General features: G+C 42.1%; 1 protein-coding gene across 4 annotated transcripts; it reads right to left on the bottom strand.

Moving 5' to 3' along the window:
- Nucleotides 1-1,505: 1,505 nt before the first annotated feature.
- Nucleotides 1,506-24,827, bottom strand: pum1 (pumilio RNA-binding family member 1). 4 transcript variants are annotated; one of them, XM_063899103.1, is made up of 23 exons: nucleotides 24,692-24,827; nucleotides 21,089-21,261; nucleotides 19,457-19,579; nucleotides 18,648-18,716; nucleotides 17,509-17,614; nucleotides 15,968-16,161; nucleotides 15,475-15,647; nucleotides 15,107-15,371; nucleotides 14,722-14,815; nucleotides 13,885-13,983; nucleotides 13,596-13,738; nucleotides 13,011-13,149; nucleotides 12,682-12,816; nucleotides 11,853-12,149; nucleotides 11,438-11,680; nucleotides 9,971-10,241; nucleotides 8,690-8,819; nucleotides 8,269-8,403; nucleotides 7,433-7,570; nucleotides 4,771-4,896; nucleotides 4,409-4,530; nucleotides 3,941-4,133; nucleotides 1,506-3,174 (listed from the first exon to the last, which is right to left on the bottom strand). In XM_063899103.1, exons 2-23 carry the CDS (start codon nucleotides 21,248-21,250, stop codon nucleotides 3,043-3,045), a joined length of 3,489 nt encoding a protein of 1,162 aa, XP_063755173.1. In that variant the 5' UTR covers nucleotides 21,251-21,261; nucleotides 24,692-24,827; the 3' UTR covers nucleotides 1,506-3,042. The 4 variants fall into 4 exon arrangements, with proteins under 4 accessions (XP_063755173.1, XP_063755174.1, XP_063755175.1 ...); XM_063899104.1 differs by having other exon boundaries at nucleotides 17,509-17,611; XM_063899105.1 differs by lacking the exon at nucleotides 19,457-19,579.
- Nucleotides 24,828-26,509: the final 1,682 nt, after the last annotated feature.

Below are 26,509 nucleotides of genomic sequence, written 5' to 3'. Positions count from 1 at the left end.
ATAGGCTACTAATGCTTTTTAATTGAGCTTGAAAGTCATTTTCTAAGCTTTTACAGTTTGGTTTTTTAAATGTACATAAAAAAGCTAGATTCGCACCTTTGCAAAACTATTTTTGCCAAACAAATAAATGATTTCTGGGGATGTTTAAGCAATAAAACACCAGAGAACCTTTTCATTATTTTGTGAACGGTGGATAAAGTCATAGGCTTATTTTCATCTGCAATTGTATGTCAATCGTCTGTGTATTGACACCCTATTTCTAACAATAATATAAATAGGAATTTACATCTTGTTTTAAAAGATAAGAACAGTAAAAACCCAGGACCCAGCTTAAAGTTGGTTTTACTTTACGTTGAATCAAAGACCGCAACATAATTACAAACAGAGGCCCCTGGGGGTCACTGAGGGTCAGAGCCCGGGGGTAGTTACAACAATTTCAGCCCGTTCCGTAATCCATAAAACGACAGCAGCTTAAGTTTAGTTTCAGGGTTTAAAATCACTGCAGGTCATGCACCTTCACATCCTGAAGGGTTTATTATGGTTATCCTTTTTAAGGAATCAACAAAGCCATTGGATTACTGCCACCACCATCACACCCAAACTGCCTTGTTTTTCCAACAGGCTGTTCCCACCTATGCTCCAAACAAAAAAGCTGGACAAGTAAGAGCAGGACTTTTTTTTTTTGTCCTCCATGTTTCTTTAGAAGATACAATTAGAATACCACAGGACGGTTGGTGCCTTTTTAAAGACACCGACTCCACCCTGCAGTAAAGTCTGGGAATTTCTTTATTCAGGTCCCCTTTAGCTTCCTGGCAAACAAGACCTGTACAAATGTAAACATCTACACACATGAAAAAGCTCCTGTTCAGCTCAGTTAAATGACATTAGTGTTATTGTGGGGTTTTTAATTTTATTTTATTAGGCTTTAATAGCACGCCCCAACGGTCATTAGTATCTTATTCCATGCTTTGGTGCCTTTAAACATTACATATCTGCGAATTTTCTAGGTTTTGTTTCAATAAATAACCCCCAAGTAGCTTTATTTGGAGTGTGAATGTTGGTTTTTCGTAAATATTTGGTTTGTTTTCTACACAGATACCGAAACGCAGTAGACTGCATGCCAACCTATCATCTAAGAGCAGAGAGCAGCTGGCACGCATATCGCTGTGCTCTGCCTCACGCCTAATCTCTTTTTAGGGTCGTTACTCATGTCAGAAGTATAATTATCATAGTACACTTACATTTGCTGCTTGCCATGCTAAGATGCCAGGCCTATTAATCAGTCACATTTATGAAGAAACTAGAGCAAGCTCTGACTCACGCTGTGTGATGCAGTCTTATCAGTGCGAACACATTTATTCAGATGGCTGGAAGAGCAACAATGGCACAGATCCGGATCCTCTTTCTATAAAACAGACACTTAAAATAAGAAAAACAGCAAAATGCAGCTCTGTCCCATCACCCTGTCAGCGTAACAAACAATCAATAAGACACACTTGAGACAGTTAAATTTTCAAAGATTTTTTTGTTCAGTTTGGTTTCAAAATAAAGATCACACAATTGTTTAGAGACAATCTACAACAGGAGTTACAAAAAATAGTTGCCCAGGCAATAAGCATACACAGGTTCTGTTAACTATACACATATGGTTACAGGTGTGCTCGTAGTAAATATACACAAGGCTGCTCCAAATGTACACCGCACTGTGGCGGGCTGCCTCTCTCACCCAAAAGGACATGGACATTATGATACAGCACTTACAGCACTAGAGAAATGCCAAAAAACACAAGAATCTCCTCTGTACAATCCATGGGTTTACCCCTCTGAAAAGTCATGGGTAATCGAGGGGTTTGGGGTTAAATGAGTAAAAGTTATTTCTCCCACCCAGCCAGCGTACACATGACACTTTTCATGGGGTAAATCATTCCTATAAAAAGATCTTAAAAAAAGGTCAAAAACAAAAAAACCTTCAACATAAACCAGAAGACACACTAAGTCTAACAGAACGTGTCCAATTGGGAGTCAGTGGGAGATCGACGTCTTAAGTTAAGCAGTGACAAGATAAAGATAAAACCAAGCGTGGCGAATCTTTGTACAAGTACTACGCTGTATAGAAAGGGCTTTTCAAAACAAAAATTTGATATTACAATTTACAATATACAACAACTTATATGTCACAACCAAGGAGGTGAGAATATACACTGAAATGCACAGGGTTTTTTTTCTAAGATTTTTTTTCAGAGTGAGGTTTTTTGTCTTTTTTCTTCTCATACCAAAAAGGGTGGTAAAGCACTTTTACATTACAAGGGTTTACAAATGTACAATTATACAGTCAGAAGTATGTGGTCACTACTAGGATACATTATAGATACAGATTCAACATCAAAAACCAGAAAAACTACAAAGTTTTATATATATATTTATATATATATGCAAAGGTCTACACCAAGTATACACGTTATATTTATAGAAGCAAGACCAGAAAACGAATCTCCCATGCTAAATGATCTGTCTGCTGGTTAGCTGATGGCGTGTGTGTCTATGATTCTGTGACGTCTGACAAATTAAATACTCGTCCATTTCATAGTGGTAAATATCTAGGATGGGAGGAAGAGGAGGGGGACACTAGGATTGTGTGTGCAGCAGTAGCAAAAAGTGAAATGATTTTTAGAGTTTATCAGAAACGAAGAAATGAAAGGAAACTGAAAAACAGGAGGGAGTGGAGCCGGCCTCACCTCTCTCTCCACTCCCTGCCCTCCTTCCCCCAGTTCAGTGGGCCTGGGCTCAGGTGGGGGAGGGGTGACAAAAATCTGACAAAAACTAAGGCTGCCCGTAGCAACAGGCTCCTCCCGAGTGGTTGTCATGGAAACAAAAGGAAAGAAGAAGGGTACTCAACGTCTTCTGCGAACGGGATTTGGAGGGGGAGAGTGGGCATGATGCCCTCTGAGGGGTCAGGAGACATGAGAGCGATTAACAAGGGTGAAGGGGAGAGGGCTGACAGACATGACTTCAGGCCTGAGGGGAGGGAGGGGGGGAGTCGGTTTACATGATGACGTTGGGAGGGCCGCAGAGAGGACCCAGGTCGACGCCGTTCTTCATGTAGTACTTCTCCAGCTTCGCCAGGATGTGTTTTCCATACGTGTACTTCCTCAGAGTGGAGATGTGAGGCCGGATCTGCACACACACACACACAAACACACACGATATTCAAACTGGATCAGTGCACTTCCAACACACGCTTCTTTGGTGTTTGTTCTTCTGCTGTGCAGGCGTTTCACGCAACCACAACACCCAACACCAACAACCCATTCTGGAGATCAATGATGTATTGTGCGTACGCTGTTGCCTAGGGAACCATTGACACAAGAGACCTGATTTATATGAGGTGCAGGTAAGTGAAGGGTTGGGCTGACATGCTTTATCTCCCCTTTAGGGAAGAGGTTGACATTTATCAGAAAAAGATTAATAACATAACTTTAAGAATCATTTGTGGTTTTCCAATCTCTACATTTTCTGACGAGACAAGTCGGTATCATTTTAGATTTGAATCCATTTTTATGATGCTCAAGGTAGTATAATTTAAACTGATCTAATGTGTTAAAGTTAAACATCAATATGAATATATTTTCAGGTATCTTCCACCCTTATTTCCCTTGCTGCAGTCTGTATCGTCTCCACCCTGCCGCGCTGCTTGACTAAACGCTGAGCTCTGAGACTGCAGCCTGCCTGACAGCTCCTCTCCTCACTAAACTGTATTTTAAAAAAGGCTGACCAAAGCTGTCAATCACGTTAACAGAGCATCACCCAGCGTGTCACATCTGCCAAGTGCAAGATTTCAGATGATACCACCAGAATAATTCCCGTAAAAACATTGGAACTGAAGGGATTAGGAACAACCCCCCTGATCTTGTGATGATGGGACCTTTATGTTTCCACGTACCTTGTGCATAACGATCTTGCGCTGGGTGGGCTCGGCCACGTCGATCATCTTTTGCACCACGTAGTTGGCGTACTGGTCCTTCATCATGGTGTATAAGGCACTGTGGGGGCCCTCAGTCAGGCTGCACACCTCGTCTATCAGCACTGCCCGCTCAGCCCGGGACGCGTGGGTCACACACTTCTCCACCACGTTACTGAAGGGAGGAAGGGAGTGGCGAGCATAAATGTATATCTAAATCAGAATTCCTTTATTTAACAGCAGAAGTATAGTAAGGATAAAGTAAAGCGATTAGGCTTTCATTCAGAAATTGTAAATACATTGAAAGAGAAATTAAGTGCGAATTGCACGAGAAAAGAAGAGAAAGGCAAAAGAGTGTGGTTGCATTTGCGGCAACAACCAACACATTTTTAAGAAGGGAGGGGACGGCTGTGATATCGAAAACATGTGTGCGTTAGATGTGGAATTTACCTTGCAAACTTGTGCTGGCTGAGTCCCAGGACGTTTCCTCTGATCTCAGCCACTATTTTGCTCTTATCTTCAGCTCGGCCGTGCTCCAAAACATGCTGAATCACGTAGTTGCCGTACTGGTCCTAAATCAAACAAACCAGAGACACATTGACTTAAACGTGAGGACACCAGCTGGTGCTGCTGACGTCAGATCAAACGCGCAGCTCGCTTTAAAAATCTGGACTGAGAGATGCTTTATTTAAACATCACTATACTGAAAAACATGACTGGTGGAAGAAGAAGCAAAGCAGCAGGTGAGAGAGAGAGAGTGTGAGAGTGTGAGTGTGTGTGTGTGTGTGTGTGTGCGTGTGTGTGTGTGTTACCTGCACCAGCTGCTCTGTGTGTTGATGGAGCTCCTCCAGTATAGGCAGCGTCTGTTCAGGAAGGCAGTGTTCGAGAATGCGCTGGATGACTCGGCAGCCATAAGGGTGAGTGGAGAGAGCAAAGACCTGAGGGGGAGACACAACTACACGTGTTTACTTATTCAACGCATACACTAAGTGTTACTGGAGCTCAGTGAGTTGAACTAAGGCATTCATTTGCCTCAGTTCAAACTGTTTTCATAATAAAGAAAGTCAGAGACTCTAGGATAACCGCACCATACTTTCACACACTCTGCCCATCCCTGCAGCGAAGGTGAAGACAAATTCCTGAGACGCTTTCAGCTACACAAACAAATGAGCCATCACAGCAGCAACAAATGCAAATGTGTAGGAAGCAAAACATACACACATCAGTGACATTTACAATCACGGCAATATGTGAAACAGAAACGTCTCGATGGTATGCAATATTTCCTTCAACACTTCTGAGTGTAGGTGTGTGTTATGAAATATGTACAGTGGGGCAAAAAAGTATTTAGTCAGCCACCAATTGTGCAAGTTCTCCCATTTAAAAAGATGAAAGAGGCCTGTAATTTTTATCATAGGTATACCTCAACTATGAGAGACAAAATGAGAAAAGAAAATCCAGAAAATCACATTGTCTGATTTTTAAAGAATTTATTTCAAATGATTGTGGAAAATAAGTATTTGGTCAATAACAAAAGTTCATCTCAATACTTTGTTATATACCCTTTGTTGGCAATGACAGAGGTCAAACGTTTTCTGTAAGTCTTCACAAGGTTTTCACACACTGTTGCTGGTATTTTGGCCCATTCCTCCATGCAGATCTCCTCTAAAGCAGTGATGTTTTGGGGCTGTCGCTGGGCAACACGGACTTTCAACTCCCTCCAAAGACTTTCTATGGGGTTGAGATCTGGAGACTGGCTAGGCCACTCCAGGACCTTGAAATGCTTCTTACGAAGCCACTCCTTCGTTGCCCTGGTGGTGTATTTGGGATCATTGTCATGCTGAAAGACCCAGCCACGCTTCATCTTCAGTGCCCTTGCTGATGGAAGGAGGTTTTCACTCAAAATCTCACGATACATGGCCCCATTCATTCTTTCCTTTACACGGATCAGTCGTCCTGGTCCCTTTGCAGAAAAACAGCCCCAAAGCATGATGTTTCCACCCCCATGCTTCACAGTAGGTATGGTGTTCTTTGGATGCAACTCTGCATTCTTTCTCCTCCAAACACGACGAGTCGAGTTTTTACCAAAAAGTTCTATTTTGGTTTCATCTGACCATATGACATTCTCCCAATCCTCTTCTGGATCATCCAAATGCCCTCTAGCAAACTTCAGACGGGCCTGGACATGTACTGGCTTAAGCAGGTTGACACGTCTGGAACTGCAGGATTTAAGTCCCTGGCGGCGTAGTGTGTTACTGATGGTAGCCTCTGTTACTTTGGTCCCAGCTCTCTGCAGGTCATTCACTAGGTCCCCCCGTGTGGTTCTGGCATTTTTGCTCACCGTTCTTGTGATCATTTTGACCCCACGGGGTGAGATCTTGCGTGGAGCCCCAGATCGAGGGAGATTAGCAGTGGCCTTGTATGTCTTCCATTTTCTAATAATTGCTCCCACAGTTGATTTCTTCACACCAAGCTGCTTACCTATTGCAGATTCAGTTTTCCCAGCCTGGTGCAGGTCTACAATTTTGTCTCTGGTCTCCTTTGACAGCTCTTTGGTCTTGGCCATAGTGGAGTTTGGAGTATGACTGTTTGAGGTTGTGGACAGGTGTCTTTTATACTGATAACGAGTTCAAAAAGGTGCCATTAATACAGGTAACGAGTGGAGGACAGAGGAGCCTCTTAAAGAAGAAGTTACAGGTCTGTGAGAGCCAGAAATCTTGCTTGTTTGTAGGTGACCAAATACTTATTTTACCGAGGAATTTACCAATTAATTCATTAAAAATCCTACAATGTGATTTCCTGGATTTTCTTTTCTCATTCTGTCTCTCATAGTCGGGGTGTACCTATGATAAAAATTACAGGCCTCTCTCATCTTTTTAAATGTGAGAACTTGCACAATTGGTGGCTGACTAAATACTTTTTTGCCCCACTGTATGTAGCCTATGACTAAATGTATGTCTGGTAAAGTGTATTCGTCTACATCCACTACAGTGACCTTCTATGCGTAAGCCTGCCTTAATAATGCAGCACCTCATGGCCTGTCCTTAGACATCGTGCGTTGTTGTTCCACATTCATTCACTGCTGTATTGCTATAATAGTCTACGTCTCTACTTTTTAAATAATACCCACAAATCTGATCACAGAAACCAGTTTATGCTAATGTAACATTTCGCTGGCGGATACAAGATGGCTGTCGCTACGGAGCCGAGGTTTCTGTTGCCATGGTAACCAACGTAACCTGTCCCTGGAAAAGACTGAGCAAAGTGTGTCTTTGTAGTTTGGCGGTGACAATATGCTCCTGCCTGAAGGTAGTAGCGGGGTAAGTGTGTGTGTGTGTGTGTGTGTGTGTGTGTGTGTGTGTGTGTGTGTGTGTGTGTGTGTGTGTGTGTGTGTGTGTGTGTGTGTCAGCCAATCACCGGCAGGCTGCTGTGATTGGAAGTGGAAGTATTTGTGCGCTGGCAGAGGGGACCCACCTGTCCCTTAAAGGCGTCTATGATGAAGTGCAGCGCGTGAGGCTGGACACACTCGATACACTTCTGCACCACATGGTTACCGTTCTGGTCCTTCACACACTTCAGCACATGGCCGTCGAGCTCCCGCACCATCTCACTCTGCAGGGAGGAGGAAGAGGGGGGAGAAAGTGAAGAGGGACATGTAATTGTTTGTGAGAAATCAAATATTGCCCCAAAGCATTTTGCAAACTCTACATTTTTCACAGAGCCCAACAAATAACAGCGGGCTGTGAACAGCTGCCCTGGAGAGATCTATTGAGAACCATTAAGGAGAGATGGATCCCTTTCTCTCTCTCTCTCTGAAACACACAACCTGTCCCCGAAACCCCTGAATTCAAGCACAGTTATTTCCTGTTGATATTCAGTGGCATTTATCTCAACACCTGCAGTGTAGCATTTGCATATAAACTGCTATATCATTAGCCTCATTCATTGTTGATGACAAGAGTGCCTACAAGGATCCTGCTGCTACGAGGCAGCTCTAACATAAAACCCATAATGTAAATGGAAAATGCCATTTCAGCGTGAAGAGCGCACCTCCTATTGATGCAGTGTTCTGCTATACAAAAAGGGAAATTATTGATCCATTCGCCGTATACCCTCATTCAAGGCTGAATTATGAGCACATGGATAGTACAAATACTTAATTGAGACGCAAACATATTTCGTTACAAGCCAGAATTACAGCGGAGTTATGGCAGGAAGGGTAACATAAAGGTTGTTTTAGTACAGAAAAGGCACTGTCATCTTGGCACATTGTTATTTTTACACAGAGCAAAGAGAACTAGTGTACTTACAATGACCTGCTGGTCGGAGGGGATGAACTCCAGAGCTTTCTGAATGACCCTGCAGCCGTACATCTGCAGAGCCAGAGACAGCACATGACCTCTGATCCGCTCTGCCAGAGCCAGCTTCTGGTCCAGGCTGCCAAACTGAAAAAAACCAAACAAAAAGCTTGTAAATCCTGTAATCCATTTGATAATACACCACACAATAGCATGTACATTACACAGGATCCCTTTCTGTCACACAAAGCACCTACAAATCAGGGGTAGTTCCAGAGATGCCCGAATCATTTCAAATCAAGCACGTTGTACAATTTAACGATTAGGACATCAGACTTTGCACACAGCAAACCTAAACTTAATTTGTGAGGCAAAACAATTTTAAACAACCTCATAAATAACTAGGATAAATATATGGAATTAAAGCACATACCTCAAAGAACTTCTGGATGACATAATTTCCAAAGACGTCCACCATAAGCTGGTAGGCGGCCTGCAGGATCTCACTGAAGACGAGCTGGCGCTCTGCTGAACTGGCTCGCTCCAATTTCAACTGGATAAACCTGTTAGAGACGGAGGATAAGCCTTATATTAACCACAGATACCTTGCTATGTTATTCATTTCCTTTAGCAATGTATGAAAGCCTCCTGAGAAAGTATGCTCTCTGAAAGAAACCCCATCAGTATGTTGAGCGGATTCAAAAAGTGTGGATGAACTTGAAGTGACAGAGCTTTAAAGTGAAACAGATGTACAGACAGAGAGAGATCTGCTCATATATCTTTAACCTGAGGGAACAGGCAGACAAAAGGAGATGAAAGTCAGAGTGGAGAAAAGACAAGAACAAGCAGCCTGTGAGTTGAAGTGATGGATGCCAGGCAAAAAGCAGAGATAAAAAGTTCAGTGATGTTGACGAGACTGAGGAACGAAAACGTCTGGAATGTGCAGACTGGACGTCATGGTGTATTAATAGATTGTTTCAGTGGAAAAGTGCCCCTGCCCCAAAACTGCCCCCTCTGGATCGTGCCACAAAGAGGTAGAGCTTGTGACATTTCAATGACATGTTTGTTCTGTTGTTAATTCAAATATCTATAAATCCTGAAGAGGCAACACGACGGACCGAACTGTGATCATTACAGACAGAGTACATTATATTTTGAGCATGAACCTGAAAGACGTACCGTATGGTCATACAGTATAAAGCCTGAGGGCTGTACCTCTGAAACATTAACAAATCCGGCCAGTTCACTCACAGTCCACGTTGAGCATAAAAAGCTAACTTTGAACTTCACAAATTGTAAAAGAAATGTGGTGCAATCTTTAAAACCAACTCCAACAGTATTTTAGATCGTAATTATACACCTCCACTGGTGACAGTCTGCGGCAATGTTTTGATCCCCATCTTGCAAACTGGGGACATTATGCTTGAAAGCTTGGGGAAGAAAATCTTTGAAGATCTGATAAAAAGCACTCTCAAGTTGCATTTTCGCAATTGTAGGAAAATATATACACATTATAAATCCTTACACAGATTACACTTAAGATCTTGTTATATCTTAGCACTGTGTGGCATGCACTAAACCTGCACGATCACCGTTATCTCAGCGTGAAAAGGACAGGCTAGGTGTTCTAATTGGGATGTATTTGCAGCCCCTGTATTTAAGTGACCGATAATGCTCTTGGTATTCTACAGTGAACTTTATTTTGCTTGTGTACCTGCTGCCGTGCTGGTCCTGGCTGAACTCCATGATGTGGCCGGCGATGTCTCTGAGCTGCAGGTTGGGGTAGCGGTTGTTCCTAAAGTCCTCCAGCAGGCGGCTGCGGCCTGACGGCATCACGTCTGACATGCCGTAGCGTAGCCGTGACGACGGGAACAGCTGGCTGCTGGGTGAGAAGAGGGAGGAGCCTGAGCTGGCGGCACTGCGGTACTTGGCCTCTGCTCCCGGAGCTGCAGAGATGAAACGCCCGCTGCCATTGGTCAGGCCTCCTGTGGGGCGGGAGAGAATAGGGAAGGTGTTGGTTAGAGCTGGCACTGTGCGAACTGAGGCTCAGCCCAAAAGCTCCTGGATTAAAGGAATATACAAAAAGGCCAGAATACAAAGACAATGCATTTTGTTTTAAATAACAGAAACTGAATTTTGTTTCCTTATATAGATCAACAAACTGGGACATGTATATATTACAGTGGGAAAAACATGCAATATGTGGGAAATGTATTGTTACTATGGTTTGTCAATTGTTTTTAAAACTGGGGGGAAACGAATCTCTCTTTCAACGAATTTAAAACGCTGCAGCAATAATTCCATACATGGCTTTACAGGGATACGTTTTTTAATTGATGACGCAGCAGTACTTAAATGTTAAAATCATGAAAAAGCGCATTGAAGCTTTGCAGCACAGAAACAGCATGGGAGGGAAGCACTGCCTTAAATATTCAGATGGCCTGCACCAAGGATTCATGTTCTTACATGTTTTCCGCTGCATTAGATAGTGTTGGATAATGAATTTGAGTACAACACGTGATGGTTAAAGTGTTTAAATGCATGCAAGACAAACACAATTAAGGGATCTTAAATAAATTCTGTGTGGTAACATATCACGCCCTAGAAAATGTTGCAGAATGCGGCCCATCATTTCTATCCTGGTGATGTAAACATATACTCCAGTTAGAGTTGAGAACATCAAAGCGAGGTTACTGCCATTTCCCTTAGCTTTAAGCTGTATAGTGTGACATCTCCAATGACTTTGCCAAAGCAGGTAATTAATATCTCAAGTCATCATTGTGCCTCAATTTGGCTGTGTCTGTTTGTTTGATTGTTGTTATAAAGTGTGTTTTACACTTCAGTGTGTCATCAAGGGAAAGACACAGGAAGCAACAAAAGGTATGTCAACAACCAATTCCTTGGCTGTGATTCCTCAGCAGGGCATTAACAGTAATGTCCTTTTTAGGCATAGTACTTTGATAGTAATCATATGCTGTTCATCAAGTCCATCTCAACTAAAGAAAACAGATAGGTGCATGTGTTCAACCTCAATAAAATGATACTACAGTGGAGGTCACAGCATCTTTACACGTGTGTTATATATCCTCACAAATAAGTGCAGTAGGTATTAGTCAAAGCTGGCTTTGTGTTCCATAAAGTCACAAAAATGTCATTCAATCACTTGATCAAAGACACTTACCGAGGTTGAGGTTGGACGAGGAGCTGTGATTGGACAGGGAAGGTGGGGGTGTGAGTGAATGCGAGGGGCCCTGGTTGGGGAGGGGCATGCCCACAGGGCCCGGGGAAGGACTGAAGCCCAAGGTGCCGTTATAGAAACCTCCGTGGCCGATCGGGGTGAGGCTGGAGGGCGTGCGTTTGTACAGCTCATTGTTGCCTGTCAGGGAGTCTCGCCTGGAACCACTGCCACCACTCGAGTTGGCCACTAAAGGGAGACAAATATACAAGTTAGACTATCAGGATTTCCAGTGGAACACAGATCTACTGTTCAATTTATTGGAACCGCTTCATTAAAGTTTCTTAGTGCAAAACCAAACACGCCAGCTGACCACTCTAATAGAGACCATCAGAATGCTGTGCATAAAGGTGATTCATACCGGCAGTGCCGAAGCCTCCGAGCGTGGCCCCCAGTGAGGCCCCGAGTGAGGATGAGGCCTGCTGGCTGAAGCCCAACGATGCAGAACCTGGTCCGGGTTGGCCAGAGCCTTGTGAGAAAAGGGAGGAACTTTGGGAGGAGGAGCTGAGGGAGGAGGATCCATAGAAGGAGCTTCCCCCAAGCGCGCCGCCGGGGCCACCCTGCTGCTGAGGCTGCTGGGACTGCATGGCACGAAACGGACCGTTGGACCCGCCAAGACCCCCGTTGGCACCACCTGCGGAGGCTGCTGCTGCTGCAACTGGAGGGAGAGACAAAGGAATAAGGGATTCCATTCTGGACCAGCAGTGTGTGCTTTTTAACAACTTTGAGTAAAAAGAATTCATACTAAAATAGTGTTTTATAAGTAGCAGTGCAGTCAGCTTCTCCAAGGTGAGGAGTCCTTTAAGACTCACACATTATTGGCAACAAAATAAGACAGACCTTCATTAAAATAACATATTCCTCTGGTTTAGTAAACATTTTGAAGAATTTGGGATAATAGTGCAACTCAACAAAATATACAACATGGTTTTTTCGAAGACATTTGAAGGGGAAAAGCATCCTCTTGTAGATTTAACATAAAGCTGATTTCCCCATTATACTAAATTCCTTTTAACAGCACCGACTCATGAGAACTCCTTGTAAAAACCTAGGGCTAAACATGAAGGTAGAGTCTCATAATCTCTAAATTGCATGTGCTGGATGAATGGACATGTTTTTACAGACCACCAAGTGCCATCTGTTGCTTTGTCCTGCAGACCTTTGCGGCTGTGCGTGCACGGCTGTCTTACCTGCTTGTGCTGCTGAAGGAGATATGATGACAGAGGCGGGGGCCATGAGGCGGACAGGGCCGCTCCTGCCTCCGGTGTTGACCACCAGGGCCCCTGTCTGATCATAGTAGGCTGCAGGGGCCAGGACTGGGTAGCCTAAGAGAGACACCAAACCAGGAATATTTTTAAACGTACCTTTACTGATTTGAGCTGTCCTTGTAGCATGTAGCTATGAGTGTTTGTGACTTAACAGTTGTTTAAGTTAGCTATCTGAAAATGTTGCTGCAATACCAATGCAATGGCAGTTTTGCCAGAGTAATAAAAGCAGTTTTGCAGAGTTTTCTTCTTACCTGGGACTCCCGCTGCTAACCCCTGCCCAAAGGCGAGGGCTGAGTTGACTGCTGCTGCTGCAACCAGCTGGTCATTCTGCTGACTCTGTTGACCTTGGCTGGGGGTCAAAGGCCGCTGGTTGCCGCCTCCACGCATTACCTTTACAGAAAGAAAAAAAAAAGACATTTAATTGTCGTCACCAATATGCAAATTACTATAAAACCAGAGCTTGAAAATCTATCCCAAAGCAGAGAACCTGTGGTGGTAGTAGAAATATCTTTCCATCATAGTCCCATTTAACTCTAGTTAATGTGTGAGACAATTTGCCCACAGAGACCCATTTAAAAATTAGCCAGAAAAGGAGACAATCCCTTTTATTAGCATACGCATATATGAGCAAAGCAGGCGTAAATAAGCAGTTGTGTGAAATATTTCCGGCTGAGTAGTTCATAATCTAAAACAGGCTGCAACGAGTTTTCGGCTTTTAGATCCAAGCCGAGCAGAAGTAAGACTCAGTGCACATTTCATTTGGCACATGACGAGGCAGAGACATCTTGAGCCACTGGCAATCAGCATGCCAGTTTTTTGGCAAGCAGCCGACTGACCTGCTGTTGGTTCTGCTGGCCCTGGTTTGCCGCCTGCTGATTGGCCGAGTTGTTGGCTGCTGCAGCCTGCTGCTGGAAAAGGTTGGCAGGATAGACCCCCCAGGGAGTCACACCATAGTACTGGGGAGGCATCACTGCTGGACCTTGACACAAATAAATATAAATACTACAGTAAGGATAGGACAACTGTGTTTATGTATGCAATAACTGTAGGAAATTAAATCACAGGAGTGTTTCTAAATCTTTTCAATAGAATCTTAATGGCCTCAGGGTCCATTTCATAACACACCAAGTGTAGCTGCTGCTGCCAGTCCGGCTGCGTAGGGGTCTGTCCCTGGTGGAGCCGCACTGATGATGTAAGGGTTGGGCACAAATGCTGGGGCCAGACCTGAGAACACATGGAGGGAAAAGGAGAACCAGGCACCAAAGGTGTTACACAACTCATGGAAAAAATTTACAGAGAGTCCTACAATGCAGATCAACACACAAGAGGACCACTTCAGGGCTTACGCCATCAACACCGTAATTAAGATTCTAGATGCTTATCAAAATTAGGTTCTCCAGGTTCTTCTAATTAGTACACGATGAAAAAAACATTTCTTTCTTTTAGGCATGTTAAGAATTGATTGCCTTTCAGAAATTGGAGGAATATTTTAACCATCGTTAATTAGTTACTATGCGACTCACAATATGTCGTTTTTATATGAAACTTTTAGTCCTTAATGAAAAAACTAAAAATTGCAGCAACCACTGAGGCCCTGTTGGGTGACAGACCTACAAATGTTTAGGACATCAGGATTGATGATGAATGAGTTATTTCAAAGAAACGTATAGTATCATCTCTGGCATCACAAGATTTAAAGTGGTGCCTTAGCGAGAGCCTCTGGAGTTGCTTATCTGTTGGTTTAGTCCACAAAGAATGTCTTAGGTGGAAGAAATCCCTAGGGGTATGTAGTTAACCATTACACCAGTGCCGTTAAAAAAAAAAGTCAGTTCCTCACCTGTCGACAGTGAACACAGACACAGACAGACAGACAGACAGACAGACAGACAGACAGACAGACAGACAGACAGACAGACAGACAGACAGACAGACAGACACACACACACACACACACACACTTACCAATGTGAGGCTGCTGAGCTGCTGCCAAGGCGTACTGCTGTTGCTGGGCTGCTGTTAACTGCTGCACTGCGAGGGCGTTGTTTCTCTGAAACAGCTGCAAACACACAGGTGAACCTCATTTTTAATCTCATGCAGACTTAATGAGAAATGTTTTTATACCAAGGGAATAATAGTTCAGAATTATTATGTTTGTAAAGACTTTTTCAATTTTGACTTTTCAATTTCTTTTTAGTTTTTAGAGATTGTTGAGTCTTCTAGAAAGTTTAGTTTTTAGACAACTATGTAGGAATGGCTATCATTTGTAATCCTTTGACTTTAATACTCTTTAACTAACACACTATTTGAATAACCATTTTAAACTCTACTCTCTGCCTGTTTCTCTCACCTGCTGCTGGTTGGCATAGTCAAACAAGCCCACGGTGGGCTGGGAGTCCATGGGCATCTGGGAGTTGTAGTCAAACTGCAGCGGCTCCATCACTGACTCCATTTGGTCCATGGTGACGCCCCCTTGTTCCACGCCAGAGAAGTCCTCCTGGGGCTTGGGGCCTCCTCCACCTCCCATTTGGGTCATGCCATCAGCCCCTACACCCCCGGGGCCTCCGAGCAGGTCTCCCTCAGGACCAGGGACCGGCATGTTGCCTTGGGGACGACTGTAGTGGTAAAAAAATGAGAGTTGAGTTTACATGTAAAAGGCTGTTGTAGGGCAAGAGGCATTTCAGGTTCTGTGAGTGCCTGGGTCACGCTGAGTCGTACCAAAACTCTTTGACGTCCACGTCCAGGCCGTTCTGCACGGGCATCCCGTTGGGGTTGATGACGTCGTTGATGACATCAACTTCAACTTCTGTCAGCTCTTTCAGTTTCTCTGCTTCAAATGTTGCTTTTGGCTTCTCCCTTTTCTCCTCTTCCACCTCTCCATCCCTCTGCCCCTGTGTGATGGAGAGAGACAAGAAGTATAACTGATTAAAAACTGAAATATAGCCGTGCAAATGATCTGGCAGTGGCAGATGACAAACACACAAGAGGGAGAGAGTGGGAAAGACAGACCTACATGGACGAAGGGAAAGACCTGTCCTTATTTTAAATCCGGGTGCAGACCGTAGAAAGAAAGTAACTGAAAGGTCTGACAAGGTGTAAGGCTGAAGTAGTTTTACATAAAGAAATCTAAATTGTTAAGATACAGTGAACTGGAAGAGCAAGAAAATAGATTATAGGAGAGGTGAATAAGAGAACAAACTCGAAGACTTACGTAAGGTCCTTTTCTGAGACAGGAGTCCAGTTTGTCAGCAGGTGAGGAGGAGAGGACGTACTCCACCATGCTGACTCCTAGCCCACCACTCTCAGAGCGCGGGGACATCACTGAGCCCACCCCGACTTCACTGCCGCCATGGAAACCTTGCCCTGGACGACGGGACACCATGATTGGTTGAGACACAGAGTGATCTAGGACAGAAGAGGGACTGTTTAATAACATTGGTGCACGGGAGGAAAGCCACTTCGTAGACGTATAAGCCAAGTGATGGCTTCTCACACATAGGCGTTATTAGCAAAATAATCTGCCGGGAGAAGTAATGATAGGAAGAAAAGGATCGCCCAGTATTTTGATATCCGATTAAGACGTTTTCTAGCATCTAAAATGTTGAAATGTAAATATTCTGTTTTCCATAATAAATGTAATGTTTGTGTTTTTTGGACTTGCATAACAAGTAATACGAGACAATAATACCAGTAATGCCGAGTAATTAAGATATTCATCACCCATGTTCTGTCCAATAATTTGGAAAATAAACTGCAGACTACTCAATAACACAAATTATTTATAAAGTATGTATGTTGCAGCCGTACATAATATTGAAAGGGGTATTTTTTTTAACTTGAATTACAAATATTTACGTTATCACACATAGCAATTGCTGCATTTTCCACTTTAACAGTAGGAAATGTTTCCCAGCCAAAACGTCCCTGTACTTGCAGAGAAAGTCTACATTTCCTCAAATTAAGTTCATTTTTTTCTTTTATGGGATTTTAATAGTCAGTGTTATTATAATCCCATTGATGGGTTATAGTGCCGGGGTTTTGAATTGTTTTAAACTGTTACAATTTTCAGTCCCTTTTTCTAATTGCCTCTCTTGCCTAGAGCTGCATCTACATTTATTAAGGCTTTGTAAAAATGTTACAGTCTGTTATGCTGTATTTCTATGTGGCTCTTCAAAAAGCTATTACCAAAAACAAAAGAATCACAAACAAGAATTGTGTCCTTATTCACGGGGTGCTGCATGTGATATTAAGCTACACATCCTTAGAACTACTGCAGGCATTTCACCTTGAAAATTGTCAAGAGAAGGTGACACATGAGCCAGTCTGCTTCCGATATGAAGGGAAATCTCTTTAGTGCTCTAACAGAAATAACTGTTAACTTGATAAAAGATATCAAATCTAAATCTTCTGAAGAACATCACAATCTGAAATACTTGAATAATCCGAGGGGGAAATTGGTTTTCGTCGCAGTTGTTCCTTTATAAAATGAATACAATAAAAGATAAACAAAATATCATGTATTATATAAGCAACGCAAGATAAAATAAGACATATGAACATAAGAATTAATAAGAAATATCAAAGTTCAATAGTCTGACGGCCACTTTAGTGTGATTAAACTTTGACATGAGCCTTTGAATCTGACACGAATCTAAATATGTTTTCTAAAACCAGAGAAGGGTTGTTCTGGTGGTTGCTTGATGCGTCTTCCTGCGCAATCACAGCCAAAACATAAGCCAGACTGTTGTATACCTGAGGCCCCCCATGCACTGTCCCTCCACTGGTCCAGAAAGATCCCTTTTGGTCCATCCTTCCCAGAGTCATCTGCCTCCCAGAACTTCTTACCAGTTAGCAGCTGCTACAAAGACGCAGGAAAACCGGCGAGAAGGAAAGAGAAGACAAGTTCAAATTGGCTGCACAGATAATTCAAGCACATAGCAGAATGTCAAAATAAATAAAAAGGTGTATACACAAGTGAATAGTTTGAAACTGGACATCTGAGCAGAACGGTTGTCAAATCTTACAAAAAAGGAAGAATGTGTTGTGCTTTAATTTTAAAGTTAAGCTGCGGTTCTGAATTTCATTTTTCTGTCTGAGGTACTTTGACTCCCTGACTGCACCCCAAACAAACAAGCACTGGACGAGAAAAAGCAGAAACAAAACAAAACACTACCACAATTGAAGCCTGTGTCTAAGAGAAACCATAAAACAGTCTCTCTCTTCCGTTTCCATTAGAGTCGGTTACAGTCGGCTACATTCATGTTTTAAAAATATCCATGTTCCTGTAATGTGATCAGTGACTTCTAGCAACAGGAGTAACCGGGATGATGTGTGTGAACAGAATTGTCACTTGATGGTTATTTTGGTAAAAGGTTAATACATCTCATTTACAGATGCATTACAGTCCATAGCAGCCAAACAATATCCGCCAATGAGATACAAACAAACGTACATCAGCACTATGTTCCTCAAGCCAAAACTAATTTAGGGCACTGTACCAACATTAACAGCACTAGAGTGTAGACTGAGTTTAAATGCCAACAGTCCAACCAGCTTAAATACAATTAAAAACATCTCTCTTCAGTCTCTTCTCATCTTTCAGAGCTTTTTCTTTGGGAACAACCATGCCAACACAACTCAATCACACTACTGTTATTTTTTCCCCCTTTGGTACCCTCAAGTCGGCTCAGCCATATTCACATTATGTGTTGCCATACAACATCCAATCCTCCTCAAATTCAGCAGGTTTAATCTAAAGTTGAAATATCAAATAACATTGCTGACATGCCACAGCCCAAATGCATAACAGATGAGATATAATGGCCATGCGTGTACGCAAGTCACCTTCTCTAGACCAAACACGACCCCGACCATCAAACCTGATGCCTCACCTCTCCCATGGCGCGTCCCTCCAGAGCCAGAGCCTGAAAGTCATGGTTCAGCTCGTCCATGGACCGCACCTGTATAAACAGAAACCCGGCTTTATTTACAGAGGTTACTGAGTGATTGACTATATAAATGATACATAAGAAATGTGTATAACCTAACACAACAGTAGGTAACACTACAGTTAAAAGTTTGTACGGTAATCATTTATTGAAATGAATGATTGTCATTTAAATCGATCGTTTTATCACAATGTCACAGAATGATGTTCAGCCCATGGTCAACTGATAAAGTATTTCAATATTTGTGTATTATTAGTTTTACGAAGGGTGTCTGTGGCAACTTTCTGGCTGAATTAAGTTGACCCGAACATCTTTTACTACTGCAGCTTCTCATAAAAAGCTTCGTGTTTGTTGACTTTTATTATGAAGTAATCATAGTAAAAGCACTCTGGTGAGCTGAACCGTGTAGTTCTTCCAAAACATGGTCATTCTTTCAAAGCATACTAGTTCGCAGGGGAGCGGCTGGAAAACCTTAAATCGAAGTAACCAACTACATCAACATTTGCCGACTCGTGCCGTGTGCAGAATAAGATAAAATCACGTTTGGCTCAGAGAATGAGGGACAAAAGGTTAGTTATTGTCCTGACCTCAACAAAAGTTTGTTTTGCTTCTCCAAGTATTCGGGCACCTGTAGTTTTTAACATCATTCGTTTTTACCACCCGTCAACCAGGATCAAAGCTTCAGAGATTTCAACTTTAAAGAGCTCAAACTGAACCAGTGCTAAAATGCTATGTTCCCACTCTACACACACCTGGCTGTCATGGATGTTGTCTCCAGTGGGCCAGCGATGTTTGCCGGGCTGTTCACCATGCTGCCGCTGGAAGAAATAATCTACCATGGCATCATCCTGGGAACGTCCAGCACCCGCCACACCCTTAGAGACACACACACACACACAGACGTGCACATTATCCTGAAATTACTGACAACAGTAACAAGCAGACAATTGTAGACATGCAGCCTGGACAGTAAGTATTTACCGTCATCATTTTTTATTATGAATATAAAACTTGAGCATGCCAAGAGTCAAATACACATAACTTTAAAGTACTGCAATAAAATAACCAAATACATGTAAAGTATATAGTAGAAATCATAAGTCAAAGTAAGAAAAAGGCAAATTAATTAAATTAATTGTCTATTTTTTTTTTCCAGGAAGAGTACTCCAAAGCCTCTTCAAAGAAATGAATATGCTGGACATAATTTAAAAAAAGACATTCAATCTCGTGAGGAAATAATAATAATAAATAAAGGAAATAACATTATTATCAAATCAGCAGCATTGGTTGAGGCATTTAGTCCAAATCCTTTCTTCTAAAAATCACATGCGTCCAAATAAGAGGCTGCATTTCCTTTTACTGGCAAACATAAGTTGACTTCCTCTCGTAGTCATTTTGAGGGTAAACATAAACGTTTTCCACAGGAACAACACGCCATCAGAGACTCAATCATCAGGTTACGCAAACAGCTGGGCTCGGCCATTTGCTATACACGCAAGGCGTGCAGTAAAAGAAGTGACCTAAAGCCTTTAAATCAGACTAAATTGCTACTTATCAGATGGACTTGACTGTTTTTCCAGAATTAGTCATGGAACATTTTAACCTTGTTCAGGAGACACTTTATTCCCCTCACACATTACAGTTCCCTTAAACTGAGACATGACATTGTTCACTACTTATCATTTCAGAGGACACTTCAGATGCTCTTTATTACATATTCTAAAATTATCAGTTAGCCTGTCTGACAAGCAGTAACTAAGAAAGGCTAACAGCATTACTACATGACATCAGCACAGGCCACAAGTATTAAAACAGAGCCTAAATTAATTGAACTAATGGCTGTTCCTCTTAACAAACTACAGCTATGAATACCATTTGTATTCATTTATGTATTAGTTATGACCATCATAAACACCAGAGCCCAGGGTGATGACTTCCACCATCTCAAGCATGTATGATTTACATCCGGACGTGTAATGTCGCCCAAATTCAGTTGAACAATATGGACACAGGTCCCATCTGAATAACAGCCTCCTCCAGCTCTACCTTATGATACGGAGTAGCCATACTGACGATGCTATGAGTTGCTATTGTTGTGATCTGCAGAAAATGACAAGTATAGGTGCTAATAGTTAATTAACAAAGTTGATGAAGAGACATTTAACCCTTCACAGACTATACTGTATATACAAATGTAACAATTATTAGCCGTTTAATTAAACTTTGTGATGAAAAAGTTGATAAATGTAGAGATTGCGAGCTGGCTTGCAGGAGAGGGACGATAAGCAACGGTCCATTTTGGAGCCTGAAGGGCTTTAGTACTAGACAGTTGTGTGTTCATCAATGAATGAGATATGTCAAGGTGTGGTGGTGGTGGGCTTTACCTGCTGGCTGGGGGGCGGGGCCTGAGGGGTCTGCCCAGTTGGAGGGGCATGTCCTCCGCTGCTCAGCACCACTGGCATGCTGGGAGATGTAGTTCTATGGTGGGGGCTGAATGAATCCTGCCAGAGCACTGCTTTCCTCTTCAACACACACACACTGCTCATTCCACCACAGCCTGTCCAGAGATAACAACACTGGGTCAATGCATTGAACACACTTTAAAATAAGTTCAGACCAGTTTAAAATAATATGCTTTAATTTAAAGAAATGTCTGACAAGTCACTATGTATTACCAAATAAGGCATTGGTGACTGATGAACATAATTATAATAGTCTATGGCGACATTCCTGCAGAAATTGCTGCATTAAGTAACTGATATATCAATCTGGATCATTTATATTGCTTCACATTACAAAACATGACAATTGGCATTTTTACCGCTGCGTTTGAAATATTGCAAGCAGGACTGTAGCAGTGATGCGTTGTGACGAATACCTGCAGATGACAGGTTGCACACTTCCAACTTCTAAGCCATATAACCAACTGGTTTTCCTCTCCCTGTTTGAAGTCTGATGCGTTGTACAATAATAAATCAAATGTGGATCGTCATTTTGCGAAGTTAAGACGTTGCTCATACACCGTTAAGTGAGTCAAATGTTAAGCAAATAAACCTGTTGCAACATTAATCAAGTCAGAGTGATGCAGCAATAAGACTTATCTTTGCAAGATCACAATAACACATGCACTGACAACTTTATCAGTCCTTGTGCCATTGTATACTATACTCACAAACAAACACAAGGTTCGCTCTACAACCCTACTGACTAAAGACGAAACATGTAGCAAAACAAAAAGGGCCATGTAATCCAAAAAAGGTTCATGATCAGATTTCAGTCAGTGTTGCTGTTATAGCAGTGTCGTCTTGTGTAAACAGATAAGGGCTGCACAACACATCGTTCTAGCATCTGCATCACTAGACGCATAATGAAAACAAAATTAACCTCAAATGGGTCAAGCAACAACTTCTTTTGCAAAGGAAAACTTGCACAATTCTTATTGTGCATGACTAATCTACAACGACTTTGTTACTAGTTGAGTGACATACAGCTACGGCATGCACAGTGAACCACCAATGACAGTCATTCCTTCTCTATTTAATAAATAACCAAAGCAGACTCCACTACCTGTCAACCACTACCTGAAAAGAACAGGAGAAAAAAAATAGAAAAGGAAGAAACTATGGTACAGGTACTTTGTTTTCATCAGCTGTACCGAGTACAGCACAGTGCCCCAATATTGAGTAATGTTAAGTGTTGGTCTTTGTATCCAAAACTGCATTCGAAGAATACAGATATGCTTTACCCTACACAAAACACTACAGCAGTTCAGGCAATAACAATAGTTCTTATTTGGTTGAAAATGTAGTTAGCGTAGTTAAGTCAACTGATGTAAACCTGCATATAACTCTGAAGCACAGCGCTAATGAAAGAAAATGTAAAGAAAAGAATCTAATTAGTTTAGTTTAATTGCTTCATGAGGTTTATAGGTTGCAGACGCATAAGGGACAGCACTCAAATTAATCATATAGCCTAGTAAGTCTTACACTCTTCAGGCAAAGAGGCAATTTACCATTAAAGCTACTTATTGCTGATAATTACAACAAAAGTGCTGGGATCAACAGATACAGATATAAACCCGGAATCACTTTACAAGCCGGCCCTGGAGGCAGGTGTATTAACAGCCAACCTGCCCGTCTGCAGTCAGCAAGACGTACTGTAAATGTTACTGTATTGCTGTATGTGGCTGGACCTGAAACAACATATTTTCTTTTAAACAAGGATTTAAAAAAAAGTTTCAGCTCAACTCCAAATACTATTTTCTTTTCTGCCTTCAAAATATTTTGTATTGGTTCATCTTTCTTTCTCTGCAACACGCAAAACTTTACTTGTATTCCTTTTCACTCAAGGCGTGACCTGTTTTTAAATACAGCACGTTCAGCTGCAAGTCTTGTATGAAAGGTGCAATTTTGTTACCCTTCTCTGGTTCAAGGTCTTCTATCCACAGCTATTTAGTCATTATGTAAACCAGAGCAAGCATGGCTTTAGGTGAGACATGGTTGCAGATTAATGTTTATAGTAGAAGCTCACAATGTTACAGCAGATATTTCAGACTATCACAGGTGCTGGTGCATAGACTCAGTTTTGGGTGCTATTGAATTACATTTACATTTAGTTAAGTGTCTCTCATTTTGTATTTGTTTAATCATGGAGTGTAGCCTTAATATTATAAACAACTCCAAGTATTACAAGTTAATAAGCAACAAAAAACATCTTTCAAAATTGCAATAAATAATACATTCAACACCCCTCTGAAGCATTACCTGTAATAGATTTAACATTAGTTGAGCTCAATTTACGTAAAAACAACAGCTAAGTGTATTGTGTAAATCAGAACTTTTCAGCAGGTTTTGCACAAGGGAGATAACTGACTTTATTTGCCAATAAACTGATACAAACTTGAGACAAAAGTCAGAGGGGCCCTGTCATATAACCTGGGTAAAGGGTGGTAGACAGATTGTTGTGAACCGAGTAATGAGAAACCAAAGAAATATGCAATGTGGATGCATGGGCCTCAGCGTGGTGGTCAATAATGGGCAAAACAATCTCTTTTTTTAGCAGTCAAGAGGGGAATAATTTGTGTTTTACAACCAAAGCTTATCCAGCTATCTCCTATCTCTGTTAAAATGACCAGTTTCACATTAATGTCCCTACAGGCCATGAGAAAATGCACTTTTTTTCTGTCTGCCACAGCTTGAGATCAGGTAGAGAAACACCCGGAAATCGACAACACTGCCATTACCCAAAGCGAAACGCACAAGGCTTGTAAAGCTACAAGTTTTAACTGAGCACACGGAAGCATGCACGGTGTTCCACAGTCCAAACTGGGTTAATCATTATTCAATACCGGGGATCAATCCACCGCATACCCGACACAGACAGGGGTGTGACAATACGAGCAGGCAACCTGCAGCTAGCAGCAGATAACGTGAGTGTCTCAGACTAAACATTTCCCACCTGACAGACATGACACACCGAAATGTAATAGCTCACTTAAAAAAGGTGTCGTCACGGTTACCGGGGGTTTCATTTTCATGCATCTGCGCCCCCTTACCCCCAGTCTCAGGACCTGTTATGAAGGGTTCAATGCCCATGTCTACCAACAATAACACGGCCTCCTGAAACAAGCTCGAACCGGTGACCAGACACGGGCTCTACACTATGTTTTCAACGTCGGCATTGGTGCCCTAACATCCCCGTGTTGTTGTTAATAAACACCCGGGGTGTCTACCTGTCTGCCGATCCTGCAGCCCCACAGGTCCCCCGTGAAGCGGATGCTAACAAAGGCCCGAGAGCTGCTGTCTGGAGCGGAAGACCGATACAACGGGAGGAAGGAAGCAGGCAGCAGAAAGGGAGGCAGCCGCGACTCCCGCACCATATACTCACTTTTAATCCACTCTCTGAGCCACCATTGCAACAATACCCGCACCGATACGAGGATAAGTAATCACTCTAGGTGTCGCGACCGGGGAAATGGGGGTACTCACCGGCGGAGAGGGAGGATGGACGCGGATTTCGGCCCCAGTTTCTCTCTTACACCCCAGGCTTTCACTCCGACAACATGGCGGCTCAACGGAGGAGCAGGCGAGAGCGCTGCATGACGGGAAGGGATGAGAGAGAGCGTGCGGTTCATTGCGCCAACCGGGAGGGAGGGCCATACCGGGACCGGTCCCTTTGTTAGGTTCTGTTTATTATGCATTTGGTTTTGCTCCATTCATAGTTTTATCAATACACGAAATAATAGCTTTAAAAAAACAGAATTTTCCACACAGTCGTTTGTGTATTTGGTCACTAAAATAAACAACAAAAATAACAAAAACATATTATTATTATTACATTTATATTACCACAGTGTGGTAGTGGTTGTTATGATAAAAAGAAAGAATAACATTCACTTTTAACAAGTGGATATTGTGTTATTTTATTATCGGGGGTTGGACTGTACACAGTGTACCGGGGTCTCTACGGTAACGGAGAGCTTGGCAGCCATGGCAACACGCTGCGCCACACGGTCAGCAGTGCGCGGCTGCAGGACGCTCTGCTGCACCTCAGGAATGTGAGAGGACGATGTGCGGCCTAAATAACAATAAAAATACCCTTTTTGGGGTCTTTGATTAGTTGCATCCAGAGCCGTATATAAATATAGATCTATATACGGCTCTGGGTGCGACTAACAACCCCGAGTCTGCAGACTGGGGTAAATAAGACTGCCCTAAACCGGTAAGGGTGACGTAATGCAAATAGATGATAGCAGCCATGTAGAAAATAATCTATGGTTATCATACTAAAATAGAGGTAGGCTAATGAAAAACACTTGACTGGTCCAGGCATACTGGATTAAATAGCCTGAAGTGTAATTTGGCAATACAGTTAAAGTTATAAAGTAAATTTGGTGGCCTTAGATAAAAGTTGATTCAAGATAAATCCTTTGTCTTGCACATCACCACACATGCAGTTCAAAAAATCTGCCCAATACCAATTACACAAGCTCATTGTTTATTTTTTATGCTGTGGCGATTTTTTGGTTTGCTAATTAGAGAATCATTTTAAACTTGAATTACCACTGAGTCATCTCTAGTAAAATACTTACTGTGTATAGGTATGCACTGTTTTCTATTACAGGCCTTGTATCATCATAAACCATCAAGAAAACATTACAATAATGACCTTTCATTGAAATGATTTGGAAAATAAAATCGTAATTGTTACCATTTAAATGAAAGAGCAGCAGTGAGCTCAGTCTTAATCACTGCAAGCATAAACTAAATCCCTTTATGATATCAAAGTGCTATTTTTTAATGTCAGGTCTGTGTGGTTTATGTTACACTGTGCTGCAAAACCAACTGCCCTTAGGGGGACAAATAAAGATGAAAGTTGATTTTTATGAAGTATAAACCGCATCAATATATTACTACATATAAAACCCCCATTATACAATATCAGTTTAGAGCCGTTTTTTTATAATCTTCCAAACTAATCCAGCAAAAATGTAATTCTGTGCACCTAATCCAAATATTAATATAATGTAATCAATATTTGGAATAAAAGCACTCATTCTAATGCGTGTCTACAGATGACAACAGAAGTCCTATTTAACGTAGAAAGTGTATTTTTATTATTTCAAACTTCTCCCTACAACAAATAAGGTCTTCACCTCATACCTGTCCCCATTTTCTCCTTCATGTCTTCAATTATAATTACCAGAACACTTGACCATGACATTTTGTTTCTCTCTGGTCTAATATGTGGCCTTTCCCCTGTGGAAATCAGTCAATGAGTTGAGGTGAATGTCGTTTTTGAAAAAG

Source organism: Eleginops maclovinus, chromosome 13 (assembly GCF_036324505.1).
Source record: "Eleginops maclovinus isolate JMC-PN-2008 ecotype Puerto Natales chromosome 13, JC_Emac_rtc_rv5, whole genome shotgun sequence".
NCBI classification, from domain to species: domain Eukaryota; kingdom Metazoa; phylum Chordata; class Actinopteri; order Perciformes; family Eleginopidae; genus Eleginops; species Eleginops maclovinus.
The sequence above is the reverse complement of the archived record's forward strand: the minus strand, read 5'-3'. Positions and strand labels throughout refer to the sequence as shown.

What these genes read in the sequence shown, in the direction of transcription:
- pum1 (XM_063899103.1), bottom strand. Translation starts at nt 21,250, where the DNA reads ATGAGCAGTGTGTGTGTGTTGAAGAGGAAAGCAGTGCTCTGGCAGGAT. An exon ending in ACAACATCCATGACAGCCAG is followed by an intron (nt 18,717 to 19,456) that starts GTGTGTGTAGAG and finishes CTGTTTATACAG; the next exon opens with GTGCGGTCCATGGACGAGCT. An exon ending in ACTATGCCAACCAGCAGCAG is followed by an intron (nt 14,816 to 15,106) that starts GTGAGAGAAACA and finishes GTGTGTTTGCAG; the next exon opens with CTGTTTCAGAGAAACAACGC.